Source organism: Chaetodon trifascialis, chromosome 1 (assembly GCF_039877785.1).
Source record: "Chaetodon trifascialis isolate fChaTrf1 chromosome 1, fChaTrf1.hap1, whole genome shotgun sequence".
In the NCBI taxonomy this organism is placed as follows: domain Eukaryota; kingdom Metazoa; phylum Chordata; class Actinopteri; order Chaetodontiformes; family Chaetodontidae; genus Chaetodon; species Chaetodon trifascialis.
Window position 1 is genome coordinate 18,103,414 of NC_092056.1, and position 21,614 is coordinate 18,125,027.

At 40.5% G+C, this 21,614-nt stretch overlaps 1 protein-coding gene across 2 annotated transcripts in view; it reads right to left on the reverse strand.

Annotated features, from left to right (window-relative positions):
* csmd1a (CUB and Sushi multiple domains 1a) overlaps window positions 1-21,614 on the reverse strand; it is a 384,251-nt gene that overhangs the window by 112,588 nt on the left and 250,049 nt on the right. For both annotated transcript variants that reach the window (XM_070970309.1, XM_070971096.1), the window contains exons 13-23: window positions 19,270-19,452; window positions 18,907-19,092; window positions 14,579-14,719; window positions 10,942-11,063; window positions 10,585-10,657; window positions 9,116-9,254; window positions 7,942-8,129; window positions 7,604-7,792; window positions 1,776-1,892; window positions 1,331-1,546; window positions 478-666 (exon numbers count right to left, since the gene is read on the reverse strand). In XM_070970309.1, the coding sequence (XP_070826410.1) occupies window positions 478-666; window positions 1,331-1,546; window positions 1,776-1,892; window positions 7,604-7,792; window positions 7,942-8,129; window positions 9,116-9,254; window positions 10,585-10,657; window positions 10,942-11,063; window positions 14,579-14,719; window positions 18,907-19,092; window positions 19,270-19,452 (1,743 nt within the window). The remainder of the gene's footprint in view (window positions 1-477; window positions 667-1,330; window positions 1,547-1,775; window positions 1,893-7,603; window positions 7,793-7,941; window positions 8,130-9,115; window positions 9,255-10,584; window positions 10,658-10,941; window positions 11,064-14,578; window positions 14,720-18,906; window positions 19,093-19,269; window positions 19,453-21,614) is intronic.

Genomic DNA, 21,614 nt, shown 5'->3' on the forward strand with positions numbered 1-21,614 from the left:
AATACCGGCAAATGACAACCTGCTAACAGCCAAATCCTGGCAAATAAAAACCAACAGTCACCCAGTCTAATAATAGTAAATTACAATTGTGTCAGCAATAAAATACTGATGAATTACAACCATGAAAATGCTGATACTCTATGTCTTAGCTTATTCATATGGTGAAGAAGTTAATTTCAAAGTTCTATTTTACAAGCTGCCGGTTATATTTCACACAAGATAAACCACTGCAAAGCTATTAATATTGAAGGTAGAAATACTTTTCAAAGGCTTGTTACAGCATCACTGTATATTATGTTTATGAGAAAGCACTGTTCTATAGGGAAAGTTCAATGAGTCTGCACTATAACACACAAGCGCTGGACAACTTCATGTCTGAAACTATATGTTGATATCTTGATTTGCGTTCTGTCAATCATTTTCCAGTTTCACAGAGACAGCAGTCAGTGAGACTGTCTGTCTGCTTGACTGTCTCACCTATACATCTCGGTAGTGTGTTGCTCCAGACTCGCCGGCCCCCTCCCAGACAAGTGATCTTGCTGTCTCCCTCAAGTCGGTAGCCATGGAAACAAGAGAAGGCCAGTGAGTCGCCGACTCGAAACCTGAAACCCATCCTCCTGCTGAACGCCGGTACGCCAGGATCCTCACATGGCTCCAAGTCATATTCTACACATCCAGAGAGATAAATAACATTGTTGAGGAGTCAGTCTAAAAACAGTAGTGTTTCAAAATGTAGAGTAACTATGAATATCGTTAAGGTAGCCAAGATGAAATATACTCTAAAGAGAAAGAAATTAATTCCATTGAAAAATTTGGGGACTTTCTGGTTCTACAAGAGTAAAGACTTCAAGGATGAGGACTAACTGTTTGGTTATGGAGCAGCACATAGAGGCCTCCTGAGCTTTGCTATGGGATCACCCAGGACTTTCAGCCATGCAGCGGATGAAACAGTCCAAAGCTGGATGACGAGTGCAGTATGTTAATTCTTTGTAGGCTTTATGTAACGTCTGTGACAATGATTGGAATGTTAAGCATCTTAAAAGGCCTAAAATTGGGTTTTGCATCTGTTTGTTTGGTCGTCAAACTACAAACCCTTTTTTTGTCAACTTCACAGATCCTGCAGCTACTGCACTGCTGCTTTCTTTGTTAGGCAGAATAATTTACCATATTATTACAGAAGAATACAACGAAATAAGACAACCCTAATGATAGTATCTGTTCAGTCCATTTTTGTAGACGTGAGAGCCTGTGGGCCTATGTCAGGTTAAAAAGGCAGGTTTAGGTGGATTTACTGGCCCCAACATCCATGTCTCTCTTCTGGTGTTCTTACCTGAAAAAGTTATATTAAAGCCTTCATAACTCATGGAAAAATCCGATATGAAACGTAGCTGAGCGCTGAAGTTCCCATAGAGCCCTGCTTTGACACTAGGGGGCAGCACTGAGCCAGTGAGTCGAGCTACTGGAACCTGGAAATTCCCGTCCTCAATGATGGAAAGATAGTCATGGTTCTCCTCCAGATGGAAAGTGTGGAAAACCAGATGGACTCCTGGAAACCCATGGATGAATGGATGGATGAATCAACAGGTGGATGCATAAATGGATGGACAGATACACAATATGAGGCAGAGTTAGTCACAGATACATACAAACAACGAAACAAACAGACTAATATCAGGACACATAAACAACACAGACAGCAATCCCAACATGAAGAATAACAAATTCCAAGCAAATTCATTGGTGTTTCTAAAATGTCTGTGTATGTGTGCTCATACCTTTCCCATGAGACACCTCTATAGTCCATGTACAGTTAAGAGAATTGGGATAGAAGTCAGGAAAGCCAGGAGACAGAATTGTCCCCGTTTTACCAAAGACGTAGCCTCCACAAAGGGCTGCAGAGAGAACATGAGAAACAGAGAAGGGTGGAGGAAAAACAGAAGTTTCTTTTTTAATATTATACATACCCTTAGTACTGAGCTAAGACGAAGACCAAGACATTCTGAAAAAACAAACAAAAAAACAAAAAAAACCCCAAGTTTAACACCTCCAAATAAAGACATATCTTCAGTACAGTGGTAGTGGGTGGAAAAAAAAAAAAAAAAAATATGATAATATGATTTGGGAGTAGATGACTTCTAAATTATAGCAGTCATGAATACCCTAGTATGTATGCTGACTTAAATCCAAAACATTCAACTCCCAACTGATTTCTCCAGTTTAAACAAATGTGTTTCTTATAATAAGCTGCAGTAACTGAATTTTTGACCACTTGGGGGCACCAGAAGCATTGACATATCATCACCTTACACAGTAAGTTGCTAGCAAACCTTTACTAATGGAATACATCCAGCAAAGTTATTAAAAAGTTACAAAGCCACAATATCACTCTTTCACAGCTGTCTCTCTGGTCACCTGGATGATCTTAGTCCAGTGTTCACTCTCTTCTGTTTTTTGTCTCCACCAACTCCTGAGGGAAACACGTAGCTCTAAATAGCTCCTAAATGTTCCTCTACGTTCACCACCTAGTCCTTAACTTTATCTGTCTGTGTTTTAGTGCTGAGCAGGAAGCTTTCTGAAACATCTGAAAATGACACTGCGTGAGCCGTGGGAGTGAGCAAAACAGTGAAGTTCGAGAGCGGACAGCTAAACAATGAGCTGAAACTCACTATAAAGCTCCATAAAGATGAGGAGCGCAGCAGATTCATGTGATAACTCTCTGTGGGTTTGTCACTGAGAGCGACCCCTTTTACATTGTTTTTGTCTTTCACATCATTGTGATAAAAATATCGGTTTTTGCCACTTTAAACAATGAAGCAAACCTTTTCCTAACCTTTGCTGAATTATTTTTAATTGCCTTCAATTAGCACAGTCCTCAGAAAACATCTTCATAATGAACTGCAAATGGTTGCAGATATTATCAAATAATCAGCGTGGTCAGGGAACTTAATGCTGTTGTTTCTGTCCAGTATATAACACGCACTGACAACTTAATGCTGGTTTCACCTAATTTGATTGTGTTAGAGAGAAAAGCAGAACTTTTAAAGGAGCAGAAGTCCAGAGACGCACTTGATGTATAAAAAGAAACAGAGCAGGGAGAATGTGACAAAGAGAGAGTGATTTGTCAAAAAAGAGAGTGAGAGATTGGTGTGTGTGCTACCCGACACCTAGCCTCCACACAGAGCCAGACCACTCATATGGAACAGGACAAACTCATTTGGGATAGAGCAGATTGGAAAATACTATAGTAACGTAATGGAGAGTAAAAGCGGGCTTGCAGTGCATTCGAGACTGTTGAACTAAGATAATATATTTACTCTTTGTTTCTCTCTCGCTGTGCCCACATCCCTTTTAATTCTATTCAGCTCAATTCAGTTCAATTTAATTCAATTAAAGTGCTTCAAGGTGCTTGACTGGCATGGAAATAAAACAGGAGTGTTTTTCTCGCCTATAAAACAAACACATCCCAGACTATAAACTGAATCAGAGACAGTAACATTTTTTTCTTCACCGTTAATGTCCCTCCTGTCTGATTGTTGAAGCTTTAATTTATATATTTTGGTGCACAAAAGTCCCTTTTAGCTCCTGAAATAAACACCGTGATGATTAATTTGGTGAAAGGTTTGTAAAATGACATTTTATTATATTGACTTTATGAAGACAGATGTTGCAGCTTCTCTCGATTCTTCATGCTGCAGCCATTCCAGGGTGTGATTGTCGAGGGCAGGCTGTGTGTCCACCTCTCCCTCTCCGTCTCTTTATCTATCAGTGTCTTTCCCTCCATCTCATTCCATATTTCAACGGAGCTGCAGTTGAGTTGAGTAGCTGTGGTGAGAGTCGCTCTCCCTCTCTCTCTCTCTCTCTCTCTCTCTCTTACCCTCTGACTGGCTGCCTTCTGAGCATGTTGTGGTAACCAGCTCCAGTTTTTCCACACTTCCATCAGGACTAAAACTAGGACACTGTCTGACTAAATGACCCTTGTTGAGGGAGGCATGTGCGTGCATCTATTGTGTGACAGTGCATACTTCAGTGTGCATGAATGATCTGTGTGTGAGAAGACTGTCAATGTATGTGTGCAAGAAAGTGTGGGCTGTGTGACAATGTGAGAAAAAGAGAAGAAGACAGGATGAAGGACTATTCATGACTCTGACAATCACTGGAGAGGCGAATCAAAGTGTGGCAGCATTCAATGTTGAGAGAGGCAGCACGAGACTGAACGCTGCACGAAAAGCAGATACAGAAAGATATGGCTTGGTTTTAGAGAGGGAACAGGTAAATAAAGGTGGATGTGCACCAGACGTCAGCTGCACTCCTCCGCTTCCTCTCTGCCTCCATGTTTTTCCTCTATCTTTAATTATCTCTCTCTTAAAGCATGCCATGGCATTTTTTTTTTTTTACTATATGGGATACTGTGACTTTGGTCACTTCTGACAAGTTGTTGTCTTGGCACCAACTACAAGCTTTAAAATGTCACGCTGCCCCTTCAACATTCTCCCTGACACATAAAAGAGCAGCCAGGGTTCTGCATTATCTGTTTGGTGATTTAGCCGACCTGCAGGAATAAGACCGCGCCATTATTTATAGACACAATATTGTCTAAATAATGAATTTTGGTGGTTGTGTAAAGCAGCAGTAGGAAAAGGTTTGGCTTGTCCTGTTAAAATGTTAACTGTGCCTCTGAGACAATACTGTAAATAAGATTATTGCCATTAATGTGTGCATGTGTGTGCATGAGCTGCTTTGAGTATGGCCGTGGGAGTTTTAAAACATGATTTCCTTTCTCCTATAATCTGATGTAAGATCTTCAAGCCCTTTCTGAGTGGACTTTGTAGGTTTTCTCTGTGTTTGTGTGGGTCTGATCTGGCTTGTTCCCACAGCTCCAAAACATGCAAACTGGATACATGAAATAGTCGGCACAGTAGGTAGGAAAAGAGTAAAGCAACAGAACGGGAGAAGACAATAATTATGTGATTAATCAAAAAGTCAGCATGACGGACTTTTTTCATGTTTTAGCCTAAAACACATTTGACACATAATTCTATCCCATGATCGTCTCTAAAAGCAAACTATGACATTTTTTTAAGTCGAGGCCTGCGCACTGCTTTAGAAAAGTGTCACTCTGAAATAGTGTCTTGTAATGTAACAGCTGTCTGGTGAAATGGCATGCCAGGCTGAAAATTGAAAATGTCACAGCAGCCATTTAAAACTGCTTATGTTATATGGCCGATATTGTGAGACAGACTGCCTCAGTATGAACTCACTCCCAAGTTGAGACATCCCGACTTTGGCTTTCAAATTGGATTCTTCTCAATCTGCGGATTGAATCAGACGACGTGTATTCATCTCCCACAACGGAGTGAGCTGTGGGCAAGCGCTGAATGGAAAGGCCTGCGAGTGGCCAGTGAGCATCTGTTTCAGTCGTGCCTGTTGACCCTTGTGATTTCACTGAGGCTGCATGTCCAACTTGGGCCGTTGCGGTAGTGTGTTCTCTGAAGTGGGTACCGATTGTACAATTAACAGTATGGCTGCCAGTTACACAGGACTGGGAATAGCATTTAATTTCCTCATATGGATGAAAGAAGTCACTGATGGGGACACCTGTGCCATCTCCCTCTCCCTGCTCTTCTGTTTCTGAGTCTCTGGCTCAACCTTCTTCCATCCACTGCGCCCTATTCGCTCCACTTCTGTTTTTATGTTCATGAAGAGGGGGCCATCATGTTCAGGGCCATCTCAGACCAATTAGTGGGAAACTGAAGAGGGGCAATTAATGTTGGCTTTATGCACATGTGCACTGATGCAGACATATCGCTTGAATGTTGAAATAAGATGGTCTCTGGCTGTTTCATTTGCAGTATGTGCTGGCAGAACTGTATGTAGAATGTCGCTTGCGCCTAATCTTTTAATTTGATCATGTGAAGTTATTTGATATGTTTGTGTTGTGATATTTAAGACAACAAACACACAACAACCACACTGCTGGTGGCTTGCAAAGGGGAATTGTGAAAACTCATTTCCAGTGGACAATGCAGCCGTGGTGAAGCCAGGGCACAGTTGTGTGTGATAATGACACTGCTGCAGGCCTGTTTGCCAGATTCCGCCTGCTTATTGGCAAAAGTAAGCCTGCCTGACTACCATGCAAAGTGGCTTCTAACTACGTCTGCCTTCTGTCCAGTCTTTGTTTCTGGGTTCCACTTCAAAGTGACAGCTGTCTAGGGTTTTAAAGTCAGTTAAAACAAGCCAGAAGCCAATTTATTTTAAATAGTTTTATTGCAAATTATTCATCTGCTAATATTGGGGGGGGGGGGGGGGGGGCAGTGGTGTACTGTTTAGCGTCATCAGCTTAGAGAAAAGAGGTTCTGGGCTAGAGCATGCCTGATGAGTAAGGTCATCTATTTTCCCGTCCACCTGCACAAGTTCCCTTCAGATGCTTCCAAGACAAGCATTATGTTCCTGGTGACTCTAAATTCTTGGTGTGTGTGAGTGTGAATGGTTGTCTGTCTATATGTGGTAGCCCTGTGACACACTGGAGACCAATCCAGGGTGCACTGACCAGGTGTCATCTCCACCCCTCTGCGACCCTGTACGGGTAAGCAGCTACAGCATAAATAACGGAGAAGGGGATGGATCTGAACAAAAGAACTTAGGGAATGTAGTCATGGTCCAACAAACTGCAGTTTATCAGTATCCCAGTGTTGCATTAATCCCAAATAACACACTTAGATTTATAGTACAAATAATTTGATAAAGATCTGAGAGGATCCAACTACCTCAACAGTCAGTTGTAGTTACTCTTTTTTAACTACTGTATTAGTTAAAAATCCAAAACATCATCTCTATAGCTCCCATAATCAAGCAGACCCCTGTTTTTCTGTCCAAGGTTAAATTCAGATCATGATTACGTCAAGCACAGGATTTAGTATAGTTTTTGTGTAGTTATAAAGCTTTAAGCAACTCTGGGGGGAAAAGGGGCTTTGTCCTCTGAGGAAAGGGAACAAGGTTACCACACTGGGGACTCCCTAAAAACCTGGTAGACCACCTGGTGTGTGTTTTTTTTTTTTTTTTGCATGCTTCAGCGACCTCCGTGACCATCTGTGAGCAGGTTCTTTTTCTAGAATTTCTATGTTTGGTCTTACACCTATGTACTTGGAAACTGGTAAACTGCCTTGTAAGCCTGTTCGAGCAGTTATGGTGAAATTTGCCTTCATGGCTTTCTGTCAGAAAGCCTTGAGGAAGTCAGATAACATAGCATAGAGTAGGACAAAGTCTGAGCAAGGCGAAGATTGTGATGGATGAGTGGCTCACACAGAGGACGTTCACCAAGGAGACACGAGACATGTGTGGAACTGAAAGTCAAAGGTGACTTTTTATATTTTGACATACTATTATATTTCAATACTTTGTGTATTATTTCCACTGTTCTGTCACAGTTTGGTTACGTTTAGGCAACAAAACCACTTGGTGAGGATTAGGAAAAGATAATTTTCCAGTGAGTGAATGCTTTCCTTCACATTGTCATATAATTCTTTTGGAACAGGGAACAAAATGTTTCAGTGCACTATAGGCTTTCATCAGGAGTGATCAAATGAAAGAAAAAAAAAAATCTCACCATCACAACTGGGAAGAGCATGACTCCACTGATGATTCTGCTCACAAACAATTGGCTCCTGATCACTCAGCGTGTATCCAGGGTCACATGTAAATGACACGCGAGAGCCAATGGAGAAGCTGCTGCCATGGCGTCGGCCATTGACTGGGATACCAGGGTCGAGGCAAGAGTCCGACTCCATTTTCACACCTGAGGATCACATCGCACAAGCATACTGAAGTCAAGAGGCTGAGTGCATGTGTGTTTCCAGGGTAATTACAGAAGCAAGACATTGTTCCTTGCAAATAATTCAGTGTCTGTCCACCAAACATTTCTATCAGTCAATCAGTCAGCCTTACTTTCATATCTGATGCTGAAGCCTGCTGCAGAGCGGCTGTTGTCTGTGGTGAACAACAGGAACAGGACGTTGGACGTGGAAATCAGGAAATGAGGTGCTTGGGTGCCATGGTATTCACCGATCAGGGGAGACGATGTAGAGGGGCCATCCCGGATTTCCAGTGTGTCATAGTTGACCTCAGTCTGGAATCTAGACAGATGGACAAAAAACAAACAAACAAACAAAAAAAAAACATGCAAATGACCTGACATACACAAAGATAACATTTATACATAATGTGTGCGCAGGCTACCTCAAATACCAGCAAACGTAATGTAACTAAAAGCAAACAGTTGCAATCGGTAGAACATGATATTAAAATTCTGCTGCAATGTTCATTTTATTAATGCTATTGTAGGCACAGAACACTGAACAATAACAGACTGATGACCTGTCCAGACAAAAGTCTATCTGTCTATTCAGTAACTGAGCACTTACATAACCACATTACTATCTTGTGTAGCTAACTAGCTGAGCAACTGCTGCTGTACTTCGATCTGATTACTGACTTGTAGACTGATTGAGCAATTAGCAACAATTGTGGCTGCAAGGCGCTGAGAAGCACTTGGTTCCTGAGACTCTGGGTGCTGCTGTGTATAATTTTAACCATCAAATCCAGCAGTAACTGATTGAGAAAATGGATGTCATATGAAAGCAATTAACTGCCTGGTAGGATGGAAAACAGCAGATTCACGATCTGAATATCTAACCAGCTAACTGAGCAAATAACTAGCCTCTGAACCAGATATTTGCATGCAATGCAAATGCTGAAACATATGAAATGCCTCATGGGAGATGCGGATAAAAAAAAAAAAAAAAAAAAAAATCTCAGCAATTTCAGGCTATGCTGCATCTGCTCGTGGCTTGTTTCCAGAGAGAAATGTGCAAAAAGCCAACATTAATTATTTACTGCAGCAGTAACTCACCAACTACATTTATGTCTGACTAACTTATAATGATTCTGAAAGACTGACCAACTAAGAGACTGACTAACTAAATAATGAACTGGCTGATACAAAAAGTGGAAAAATGCCGTCATACTTCGTGACCGTAGTCAATCTCACTGAATAACTGATGAGCAAACTTTAACAACTGTGACAAATATGTCTCTATACCTTCACAACCAAATCACTGACCTGTCAAAGTGTATCTTCACGGCATGGTCTGGCTGTGCCTCAATCACCCACTGACAGCTCAGAGAGTCCTTATAAAAGGAGGGCCAACCAGGAGACAGCAGAACACCAGTAGGAGCAGTGAGATGGCCTCCACATGGAGCTACAGGGGAATAAACAGAGAGAGAGAAATTAATCATTTTTTCCTTATAACTGTTACAACATGAGCACAAGGCTCATATGACATCGAGTTAGCAGATTCATCATCTGCTCAATTTATTTTAGCTCTCTAATCCTTTCTGAATTTCCCGAATTCATACATAAACATTTACCTTCAGAAAATGTGCTTTGCCAACCGTGTGCTACAGTAAACAATTTTGAGTGCTCATGTTTGAAAAAAGGCTAAAATAATTATAGCATGATAATTTATACAGGAAATCAAGGATATTTATGAGTCAAATTATGCCAAAAAGTGGCTCCTCATTTCCCTGCAACTCAGACGGCTGCAGGCGGCAACGCTGGTACATCCTGACACTAATTTATAGCTAACATAGAGTCCCAAAATCTCAATTATGGCACAGTAAAATACAAGAACTAGCTTTTGCCTAGTTTAGATTCCATATCAATAAAAATAAAAGAGCATCTGATCTGTAGATTTTTTTGTTGCTCTTTCTATGATACACAGTTAACAGTGGCTTATCTTTCCCATTCTTACCACTGCTTCTGTTCTCAAGTGGCTGATACATTTGCCCTTTTGATTGCTCATTCAGACTTTCAGCAAGCAAAGACAAAAATCACTTTTCTTTCACCCATTCTGTGCATACTGAAGCAGTGGTACTCATGGCTTGGACACACAAGAGAAAGTCATTCTGGAAATAAAATGCAATTATCCTCCCCTGTCCAATGGGAAGAATAATATTTTCCCATACTCCATATTTAAATAATGTGACGACCTTATTCAGTTTGATTGTCTCCTCCATCCCATTTATTAACAACGGGCAACATTTGATAATGTCATTTAGACAATACAATCAAGATGGAGGGGATACAAAAAGACGGCAAACACACAGGCCAGTGGATGCCATTCATCTTTAAAAAGTGTTGAAATAACTGCATATTCACTGTCCTTTTATTATTACTTCCACATACGAGCTTATCTGCACACCATGGATACATCTCTGTATATTAGAGTCTGCATATAATGAATGCATCTCTGTGAATGAGCTTCAGCAGAACTTGTGCCAATCTCATTTAAGATTATTGTTGAGAGAGACGGACGTATGCAAACAGGCTGAATAAGTGTGGGGAGGCTGGAGGCTAAAGCAATTAGAAGAGGAAATTTATACAGTTTCTAAGGTGTATAAGCACACTTAAGCTAAACAGAAGGAGCCAAATAGCTGGATGCATTGTGACTTTATATTCTGGCAAGCAGAACATTTTCAATGATTAGCCACTGCTTATACATAAAGTAAGCGATTTGTATGTGTGTTTACCTTCACAGCGAGGTACGGCCGCAGACCAAACAACATTGCCTTCCTGAATGATGCAAGTGACCTGATCAGACCCCTAAAAATTTGATATGAAAGTATGATATTAAAGCTATTCAATTTATTTCAAGGAAAGATAAAAACATAGCCAAGGAAAGAAGACAACTCCACCATGAATACACACAAAGCCACACACAGATAGAAATTAAATATACAAGTTGCATTTTACCATTTACACTACTGCACCTGCTGCTACTGCTATTACTAATACCAATATACACGGTAATAATGATAACACTTGGAAAGTATATTTGTATTTCACGGTATAATAGTGCCTTATTATGGTAGATGTGTGATTTTTACCTGTGTCCTAATGAATCCTTGATCACAGCGGAAAGCCACTGAGCTGCCGAGCTGAAACTGATCACCGTATCTTTGACCATTGACAGGAACGCCTGGGTCATGACATTCATTCTGACCGAAGGCTACAAACAGACAGTGAAAAAGGAAAAGTTCAAATGGGAGCCAACAAACTGAAAAATCTGTATTACACAAAGGTAAATTGCCTTGGAACAGAATAAGCAGAGAGAAAATGTGACGGCAAAGAAAAAGAAAAAAAATCTCTTATTTTGAACAATGTTTCCTCATTTTTCCAATTTATTTCAATACCTGAAAACGCGTTGTTCCAGAGGGGGATAAAAAGTTTGAAAAGCATTGCTGTATCACTGTCAGTGAATGTGACATCTCCACTGATATGGAAATATGGGAATGGAATTATCTTCACGTGGATTCAACCCTGTCATGTTTAGCTTATATTATCTTTATTCCAGAGATTAACCTGATCCCACCCAGGGCACACACCCAGTGATTGGACATGACTCAGGTTGATTAGCTACTGATGGAGAGGAAATGAGAGCAGAGAGAAAAAGAGAAGGTGAGGAAAAAATAACAGGAGAGGAAATGGAAGGTACACAAACACAACTCGTAGGCACATTTATCACAGACACCGATGGACGGATAGAAACACATTTGCATAAATTTTCAAATATACAAGCAGAGCACACATGTACGGCATACAAAATAATTATGCACACATTCACACACCTGATATAAGACATGGCGGGAAAGAGTGGGAGACATAAAAGGAGGAGAGATGTACACAGGTATATGAGAGAACACACAAAATGAGAATTAAAGAAGAGAGAGCGTGCTGTGAGGGTTTTGGATAAAGAAAAGGTGAGACAAGGTTGTGTGTGAATGAAAAAAGTGAAACAACAGAAAAGAGGCTTGAGTCAGAGTGAGAGATGGAGCTCAACGTGACAGATTTGAGAGACGTAAAAAGGGAAAAAAATAGAGGAAAAAATAAGGTGATGATCTCCAAATTTGACACCAATATGCTGAACATTTTGTGTGAAAGGGCTTTATCTTCATGTGATGGTATTGTACAAGATGTACTGGCAACGTGTGACTTTTCAAGGGTGAGGTTTTTTCCCTCAGATGCAATTTTTGCTTCTATCTTGGTTTCTCTTTGTGTACAAAGTGAGATTTGATGTAATTTTGCTCCAGTGGTTCTCCTCAGACCACATCAGCAACGTACCGTGCTGTGACTGGGCTGTTCAGGGAATAGAGATGATGGTTTTGTTCCCTTTTTGGCAGCAGTGACAATACTGTTTAAACACAGCCTAATTCAAATATGGCACTGATAACCACAGCTGTCATTACGCTGAAGGATATCTTTAGCTGTGGCACTCAATAGGTTCAACTGACCTTGACTTTATGGTCATAAATGAATTACATTTCATTATTTTCTGTGACCAATCCTTGGCTCGCAGTGCATTGCTCATTGCACATAACTACACAGTCTGGTGTCAAAGTTCATATTTCAGGTTCAGGTGTTACTTATATAAACAGAAAAGATATAGCCATTGATATTCATGATGCATTCAAATTTTAATAAACCAAATAACTGAAACAGCACAAAGATGTCTTATCTTTCTTAAGTCCCCATGTAGTTTTTATTGGACTAGACATTCAAACGACATCCTCCAAAAGTTTCTCCATCAAAAGCTATATGAATGCATGTAAACATTTGTCTTTCTTTAGGAATATGGGTATTTATCTACAGCACATTGTGGGTTTTTTACAACTGTTTACAATAACAACACTGCATAATATATCAAGGAAAAAGGGATTATAGGGATGATTTATGTATTTATCACCTTTAGAAATGTTTGTGAGTCACTCTGAAAGCATGTTTTTGCTTCAAATGGTACATCAAACCTTTCATTTGTGTTAGGATTAGGGTGAAAAAAAATTGCTTTCGGATTAGAGATAGGACTTATTATTAAATGTGCTGTGATGCTAAAGAGGCAAAATATCATTTAGTACTTTCATTTGTCAAAAGTCACTTCTCAAGGAAGAGTCAGGGACAAGGTCATTGGAGTGGCAGTGTGTGAAATGGTGCAAAACCGCATGGAAGTCACAGGGAATTAATCAGAATCAGTCACGTAGAACTAGTTCATCTTAGAGCAGATAAACATACAGGCTGCAGTAGTCGGGTTTAGAGCTGACAATGGGACAGGCTTAACTTGTTCAAGTAGCAGTCAAGCAGAACCAGTCCAACTCAGGACAGATGAAGGGAACGTGAGCAGTTTGCATTGGTGTTGTATTAGTCATGAACTATTACTCAGCTGTGGTTAGTGTTTGATAACCCTGAGCCAATCACTTTATTTCTGTATTTAATATGTGTGCCTGAATGGCCTTTAATGGTTATTATATACAGAGATAGCAGTTATACAGACAATTCAAGCCAGTGCCTGAAACCCTTTAAAGCAAATCCTGATACTTGGAAATTTAGCTTTCTAAGTATCACTAGTTTCTATGTGTTTTACAGATCCCTGCTGTACATACAGGGGTACTCAAATGACTAGAGTGGGGCTCTCATGTAGCATTAAAACAGTAAACTCAACCCTGAATACTAACAAAGTATTATGTTTCTCTGTTACTATAATTTGCTTACTTTCTCCCAGCTTCATCTTGCGTACTTCTAGCTCACATAGTGATTCCCTCCAATTGTCAAAATGCCTCATGGCAATGCTGAAAGAAGGGGCATCAACTTGTTTCTTTGAATTGCGGGGTATGTGCACAGGCGAAGAAAAACAATAGCAAGGGTGAGACGGTAAGTGCTTCTCTTGTCAAGAAAAGGTGAGACCATCTCCCCTTCTTCAAAACACGCTTTATGTTGCTACTGCACAACCAACTCTTCTTTTTTCATCTCTCTGTATGATCACACACAAGTACAAACTGCTGCATCTCGCAAGAAGCCCTTTCTCTTCCATTCTGAAGAGCTGACCTCAAAAACCTGCTGCTCATGTTTACTGCTGTCATTCTTAGAGTGTTGAACAATTTTCTGCTATCAAAACTCTACTGTAGCTGCTCTGGAAATATCTCAAATGTGATGTGATGTCATGCTGACAGTTGACAGGATAACTGCAGCAATAATACAATAATAATAAGAATACACCAATGCCCAACAAAACTGACACGAATTAGAGCCACGTCAAAAGTAACCATCACCATTTTTAAACCATTTAAGGTTGCATTTTTAGTTTGACCTCAGTGTGTGGGATTCTACACTAACAGCTCTATTTAAAGATGTTCAAGCACAACGCCTCTTGATATAGACATAACTATAGTGAAGTCAAATGTAAACCATTTTGACAGAAGGCTGGTGGAACTCTTGATGAATACTACACTGTAAGACTGAGGTGACCAACACAACAGATTTATGGTACTCAAGCAAGATGTATAATGTAAAATGCACTGGCTTCAGAAGGACTAATGTGTCAAACCTGCAAATAACCTCACTTACATTGTGATGTGATGATGATCATGATGAAAATATATTTTGACTTAATGTCACACATTGCTTAATGTAACTGACACATACTGACACATAGAGAGACACAGATAGGGAAAGATGTAGGGAGGTAGCACATACTGGTGTAGCTGATATTGAAGCCTTTTCCAGTGTTAGAATGATCAGACTGAAACTCCAGTCTCATGATGTGCCCATTCGAGGCGATCTGTGATGGAACGTCTTTTCCTGAGAACGTCCCAAATGTTGTTGGCTCAGACAGGCCTAAAATAGAACAGAGTTTAAACAAGACACGTTTCAATGGTGCTTATCTAATTCTGTATGTATAACATTAGGCCAAGGACACACATGGAAAGTGAAGGACTCTTGTAAAGGAAAAAAAAAAAAAAAACCCAAGAGACCTCAAGAGATGTATTAAATGTTGTTCCGGCAAGGGAATGCTTTCAATCTCAATCTGCACAGTAACTAACAAATAAATAGAAAAGTAAGAAAAAGAAAGCAGCAAGTCCTACAAAGTGTGAGGCCCTTAGTTTCCTTCCACCCCTATAGTAGTAAGTCAGTCTGCCCGTTCAAAAATACTCCCAATACACAAGTGCAACAATTCTTATCTCTTAATACAGCTGTACATTAATACAGCTTTCATGAACCATCTCATTAACGGTGAATGAAAAATATACTGAAATGAAAGTTGATCATCTGGCTGACACTCAGCTCTAACTTTGTCTCTGTGACCTGAAAAATACAGACCACTGTTCAGTACAGCATTGGACCAACTTTTGCCCAACAGATTCCACGTCTGGGCAGTGACTCTGCAAAGTTCTGACGTTAAAGCAAACCAGGCAGCATCAGTGCTTCACACAACTGCTCAAGGTTGATACATAGATGCTCTTATGTACAGATGCTGCATTTGAGTGAACCCAAAAAAGACTGATATCAGGCCGTTGTGGAGTCCAGGTCAGTAATATAAACCTGCATGTCTTGAAACACGTATTCCCGGACCATTCTGTCACCCTGGCAGGGAGCATTATCTTGCTCAAAGTACCCATCATCACCTTGGGGGTACACGAGTACAATGAATGGCTAAACCTGGCTGCTATGTTAAGGTGTGCTGTGTCATTAAGGCATCACTCTGTAGCTATTAAAAGACCCACTGTATACCAATTGAATGGTGCGGAAACCATTACACCTCCCCCACTGGGCTGTACCGCTGTAACCATGCATCACATCATTTGTGTCTGAGACATTTGTGTCACAGCATAGGACCATTTACTGCAACAAATGGTTATACACTTCTGTTTGGCAGAATACACTCTGCTCTTGAGGGTGCGCCCCAATGATCCAACCGGCAGCGACAGATTCAGTGGGGAGCGCAATAAAACCCTGAAGGGCCTCATGGAACAGAACCCAGCAGGCCTATATCAGTGAGGTCTGCAGTATACATGATGCACAAGGAAAGAAATGCCATCCCCATATATGCTAATAAGACACTTCAACAGGAGGAAGCTGAGGTGGTTGATGGAGAAATCAATCCCCACAGCTAGTAACAGCAGTTTGTAGCAGGTGGAAATAAACAGATTAACCACCGACAGCAGCGACATAACAATCAAGAGCAAGAAACAGAGATTGTGACATTATAAAGGCAACCTTATTGTGTGGACTGAATGTGATTGGAAATGTATTTTGAGTGTGACTGGCGATTATAAATGTCAACTGATGCTGATAAGCTATTGGAATGCACAACTTAAGTTCACGGCCAGAACTAACACAATGCTTGTTGTTGCTGATGGCCCACCAGGAGTCTAGCAGATTGGTTGCAGCAGGAATTGTGATTCATCAGAAAACACCTGCAGTTTTGCATGGGTAGGAAAAGCAGCACTGGTGATTATTCAGTATGGCCTTTTTCCACCCGACATTTCCTGTGTTCATCCACTAAGGGCCGTCTACTCGCGTGGCAAATGGTATGTGAAACGCTGTCGTCTTAGTGATGTTCAAACTCACCATCTGGCATCTACAGTCATGTTTTGTTTTTTTTATTGTTTTTTTTTTTATCTAAAAATCTTTAATTTCCCTCTTGGTGATCCCTTCACATACAGAGCAAATATGTATGCGAGTTGTATTGTTGCTGTTGCATGCACTTGTGCCACGACATGTGCGATCCCAAAGTGAAACCTACTTCTTCTGCAGAGGCCACATAGATTCCTTTAAACAAAACAGAGAGCAATCAGTATGATCCACTGCAGTGTGTTTTAGATTACATCGTAAAGTAATGTTCAAAATCCTCCTCCGACTACAAAAGGTGCAGTGAAAAACTGTGCGAGTTGACAACCCTGCAAGGGACAGAAAAAGCTCTGAGAACACTTCGGTAATAAAACTCATCTGAAAAAGGGATTCTTCACCAACACTCCCACAGAAAGTTTTCTTTTTATTGTCTCCTTGACTTGGAGTTTTGGATCCCATGCACTTAGACTCAATTAAGCTACACATCGACTGAGTTGCAAAGTGCCAGTCTCTTTGTTCTTTGGCTTTCCAAAAGCTCTTTCACTTATTCATTATCGCACTGATAGGCAAGAGACCAGGCGTGGAAAGAGAATCAACGCGACAATAGCTGAAAGAGTGACAAGGTCCTACGTTGTCTCATCTAAGAGGAGAGATTTAGAGAAAAGCCTTTTGTAACAGTCCATCACTATGTTCTCCTACATTAAATGACAACAATGGGTTTCTGATTATGTTAACCATTTACTGTACATAGTGTTCAAACCCTAACTTGTAGCTTTATTAGATATTTTTAGGCTGGATTGCATGCTACTCAGCTCCGGACATTTATTGGTTCTTACTGTGGTTGCTCTGTTCACTGTTGCTTGTCATTTTTTTCTGAATTTCAATGTTCTATTATCCAGGAATAAAAAAGCAGAGAAAGTCGTGAGTGTCAAGGTCACATGAAATCCTTGCTGAATGGAGAAAGCCTTTAGGTTTTTTAATGCTGAAAAAACTTTTGTATTTTTCCTTTGTGATGTAGATTTATTTCTTCTTGGACTAAAGCATCTCTTGATTTATATATATATATATGCATTTTTAGAGGCATAATAGCAGATTGTGGCTCTGTAAAACTATTGATCATCAGGACATGAATGTTTCACATTTGAATGTTATAAAGCCTGAATATTAGACAACGGCAATCAATCATCAATATATATAATCAGTGATGAATAAGTAATACTGACTCACCAGAAGTTATCTGGTTATCTAAGTGGCTATCACCGCCTCTTCAAATAACCTCCCAAATACGCTTTTAAAAACTTTTTTAATCAATGATTTATCTTAAAGTACCATTGCCACGATGAGTTGTGTTAATTTTAAACCGACTTTCTCATCTATCAGCCTGTTGAAGTGTGGTACAGCCTTTAAGCTCAAATTGATTCATAAATATATTCTGTGTGATTCTGAAAAGCAGACTATTAAATGAGGCACTCTCATACAGTAGTTAACCATCTAAAGGCCAATCAGTAACCATTTAACGGGGGGCTATATTAATCAATAATGATCACATTTACCAACATATATTCATGGTTGTTTGGTCACTGGCTAAGAAAACCACTTTCATCATAATTAACTAAACTAAACCCACATGTGGCTTTCACTTGATGTATATTTGACTTTTTAAAACATTCACCTGAGTTTTGAAGCTATATATCCAACGTCACTAAAGAGCACATGTAGTTTCACCGCCTTACAAAAGGGTCACACAGTAAATATCACAAAGACTTCAAAACAATGTCAATATGATGTCATGAGGACGTGTCAAATACAGAAAATGTTTCTTTGTCTATTTCCTGCAAAGAAAACACAAACTGAGTGGTTTCAAAGTGACAGCACTCAACTATCATCAAGCAGAACAAACTGCTAACAACTTTAATTTCAGTTTGCTCAGTGCAACAGCTCTAATTGCCCTGCAATTTTCCAAACGCTGCTACAAAATAACATTGCTGCAGAGAGACAGGTTTACAGCCAGACAATTAAACACAGCTTCATCGTTAATGACCAGTCAGTCAGACCTGGGCTTTATTCGATTCAGTTTAAATCAACAACCTTTATTAGATTGGGGAACAACTGTCCCGTGTGCTGTGTGTAGAGGAAAAGTGAAAACACAATAAAAACATGACAACTACTCATCCATCCATCCATCCATCCATCCATCCATCCATCCATCCATCCATCCATCCAGCCAGCCAGCCAGCCAGCCAGCCAGCCAGCCAGCCAGCCAGCCAGCCAGCCAGCCAGCCAGCCAGCCAGTCAGTTCTCTTTATCCACTGGATTGGGCCTCAAATTAAACAAAGCTGTATGCACATCCCCATCCACTTTTAAACAATAAAGAATTTGCACATCCATACCCCGCAGTCTTAATTTAGGAACTAAGTTTTCAAAAATATGGTGAAATATGAAGATATAATTACCTTCATCTTTGACCACCAGCCAGTCAAACTGTGGCTCCAGGTCAAAGTCAGAGAATAGAAGATGAATGCGGCTCCCCGGTTCAGAGATAATCAACCACACACAGTTCAGGTTGTTCCCATACTCCTCTGGGTAGTTCGGGGACAATATGGTCCCTGATGGAGCCGTGAAGTTGAAGAAACATGAGACTACAAACAGGAAAGAACAAAGGAAGAAAGGCAGGAAGGAAATAGATTAAAATGATAGGTAATTGGGCAAGCAGACAGGCACAGACAGCCAGACAGAAAAAAGAAGAAAACAAAGTTGAATTAAAAGAACAAAAGAGAAAAACAACTACCACACACATAAAAAGCAATTGTACTTACAGACGCAACTGGGTTTATTGCCAGACCACTGGTTATTGTGCTGACATGTGATTGTCCTCTCTCCCACGAGTTCAAAGGCCGACTGGCAAAAGAAGGTCAACACGTCACCGTGCTGAAAGCGATCACCGCTACGGCGACCAAACGCCGGCACCCCAGGATCACCGCAGCCTCCTCGTTCGATCTCTGTAACACACACGACGCGTGCAGCCATGTTTCAGTGTTGATAATTAATGTCAACATGTGACATGCTGACATTCAGATAAGCGCTTGTCTGATATTGTTCGGGAGGCAGGACTAAATGGCAATAATGTGCATGCACTGATTTTCAGATTTTAAATAAAAGCACTTGGCGACAGATTTTTGCACAGCTCGTATTGATGCATGCGCTGTACATCTGTGCTGCATCTCTCTGTACTCCAAAACTGTATATCACAGGTAGCCCATTCAGACGGGCCCGAGAAGATCAATCTGCAACTTGAGGACTCCACAATACATGCCCGCTCAAAGAAATACCCTATGTAGAAACATTTATGGTTGGGTTAAGATTAATATAGGTGTACAGATCCTTTCCAAGTCTCAACAGACTGTCCACTCAGCTGGGTCCCAAAATGACCCAGAAGAACGTTGCCATATTTAAAATGTATCCTACTTTCTTGGAAGACACCTGGCAGCCGTCCTGATATTCAACAGGTTGACAAATGGCAAGAGCTGACATGTTTTAAAAGGAGGACTGGCAGCAATGCTAATATGGCTGTGCGGAGCATCCAAAAATGTGCACACATCTGGAGTCTATTATTTTAAATTGCTGTGTTGAAGAAATGACACACAACCAATGAGAAATGTGTTTTATTGTTTCCCATCTCACAGCTAATTGTCATCAGGGTAATTGTAGTGTAATTCAGCTTTAATTGCGAAAGACAAAACAATAAGTGGAGGCACACAGGTAGCAAACACACACTGATCCATGTGTGCTCTGGTTAAGTCACCAGCAGGAGGTTAAAATCAAAGAGAGCAACGCTGATCTTTGTGATACTGTACAAAACACAAACGCTTTCCATACACACTGTTTCAAACACACATGCTGTTTCTCTCCTTGTTTCTTTACCTTCATCCATTTTTTTCAGTTTCTGTCCATCTTTAAAATCCCTGTCCTTTTCTCCCACTGTGCTCTATTTTCTTCTTATCGCTCCCACTCTCTCAATCTGATTCAACACGCTGTGCTTTATTGGCATGAGTGTCACATTAGCAGTATCGCCGCACTAGCCTGCAATCATATTCCATTCATTTTGTCACCCTTTTTTTTTATCCCTTCTTGCCTTAATGGCAGTATGTTTTATCCACTGCTCTTCCCTCTCTTGCCTCCTTTAAAATTTGACATTCTACCAGACGTCTGTCATCTTGTAACACATGCTCCACCATGCTCCTGGATTCGCTTAGGGCAAATACATCTCAAGGTGAGCAATGTGTGTGTGCGCGTGCACGCATGTGTGTGTGTTCTACACTTTTACTATCTGTTGGGATGGAAGTACGCCCCACAAGAATAGAATACTCAAAGAGATGGCAGCCGTGTGTGTGCGCGCGCGTGTGTGTGTGTGTGTGTGTGTGTGTGTGTGTGTGTGTGTGTGTGTGTGTGTGTGTGTGTGTGTGTGTGTGTGTGTGTGTGTGTGTGTGCAGCCCAGAGCTAGCTGTCACACAGCTGACGAGTGTCAGGATGGATATCAGCGATCTTGAGCCCCTGGTAACTCTGTCATTATGGTGGTAACAGCCTCTCTCGCTCATTCTTTGTCTTTTTTTTAGTTTGTTCTTTCTCTTGTCATTTTTCCTTTGCTTTCTTTCTAAGTTCAAACAGTTTTATTGGAGTGCAAAATGTAGATTTTCAACTCAAAACATCAGTTTATGCTGCGTAATCTACATAATTGAGAACAGAAAACCAAACAAAAACATAGAAGATAAATGTGTTCAAATGTAATAAAGCAAAAGGAAGAGAAAATACTGACGGACACATGAGGCACCTACTTTCTGGTAGTTTCATGTATTTAGCCCTTTAACTACAAATCACAAACTTTGCATTACTGCCAACCATATTAAGTATAGCATGTATTTCAGTACGTTTCAGCCACATTTGGTTTGAGTTTATGCCCTGGTATGAAAATCAACTTGCAGAGAATGGAAACTGCTTGATGTAGGTGATCAATCACAGTGACTGAATATACAGTCTTAACTTTTTCTGATAAAGCTGTGGTGTCATCACCAAGTAAAGCAACTGCACGTAGGAAGAGTCAAGAAGACTGCTTTTGGTTTCCAGATGCACTCATTTTACATACTGACACTGTTGATTCTACAGG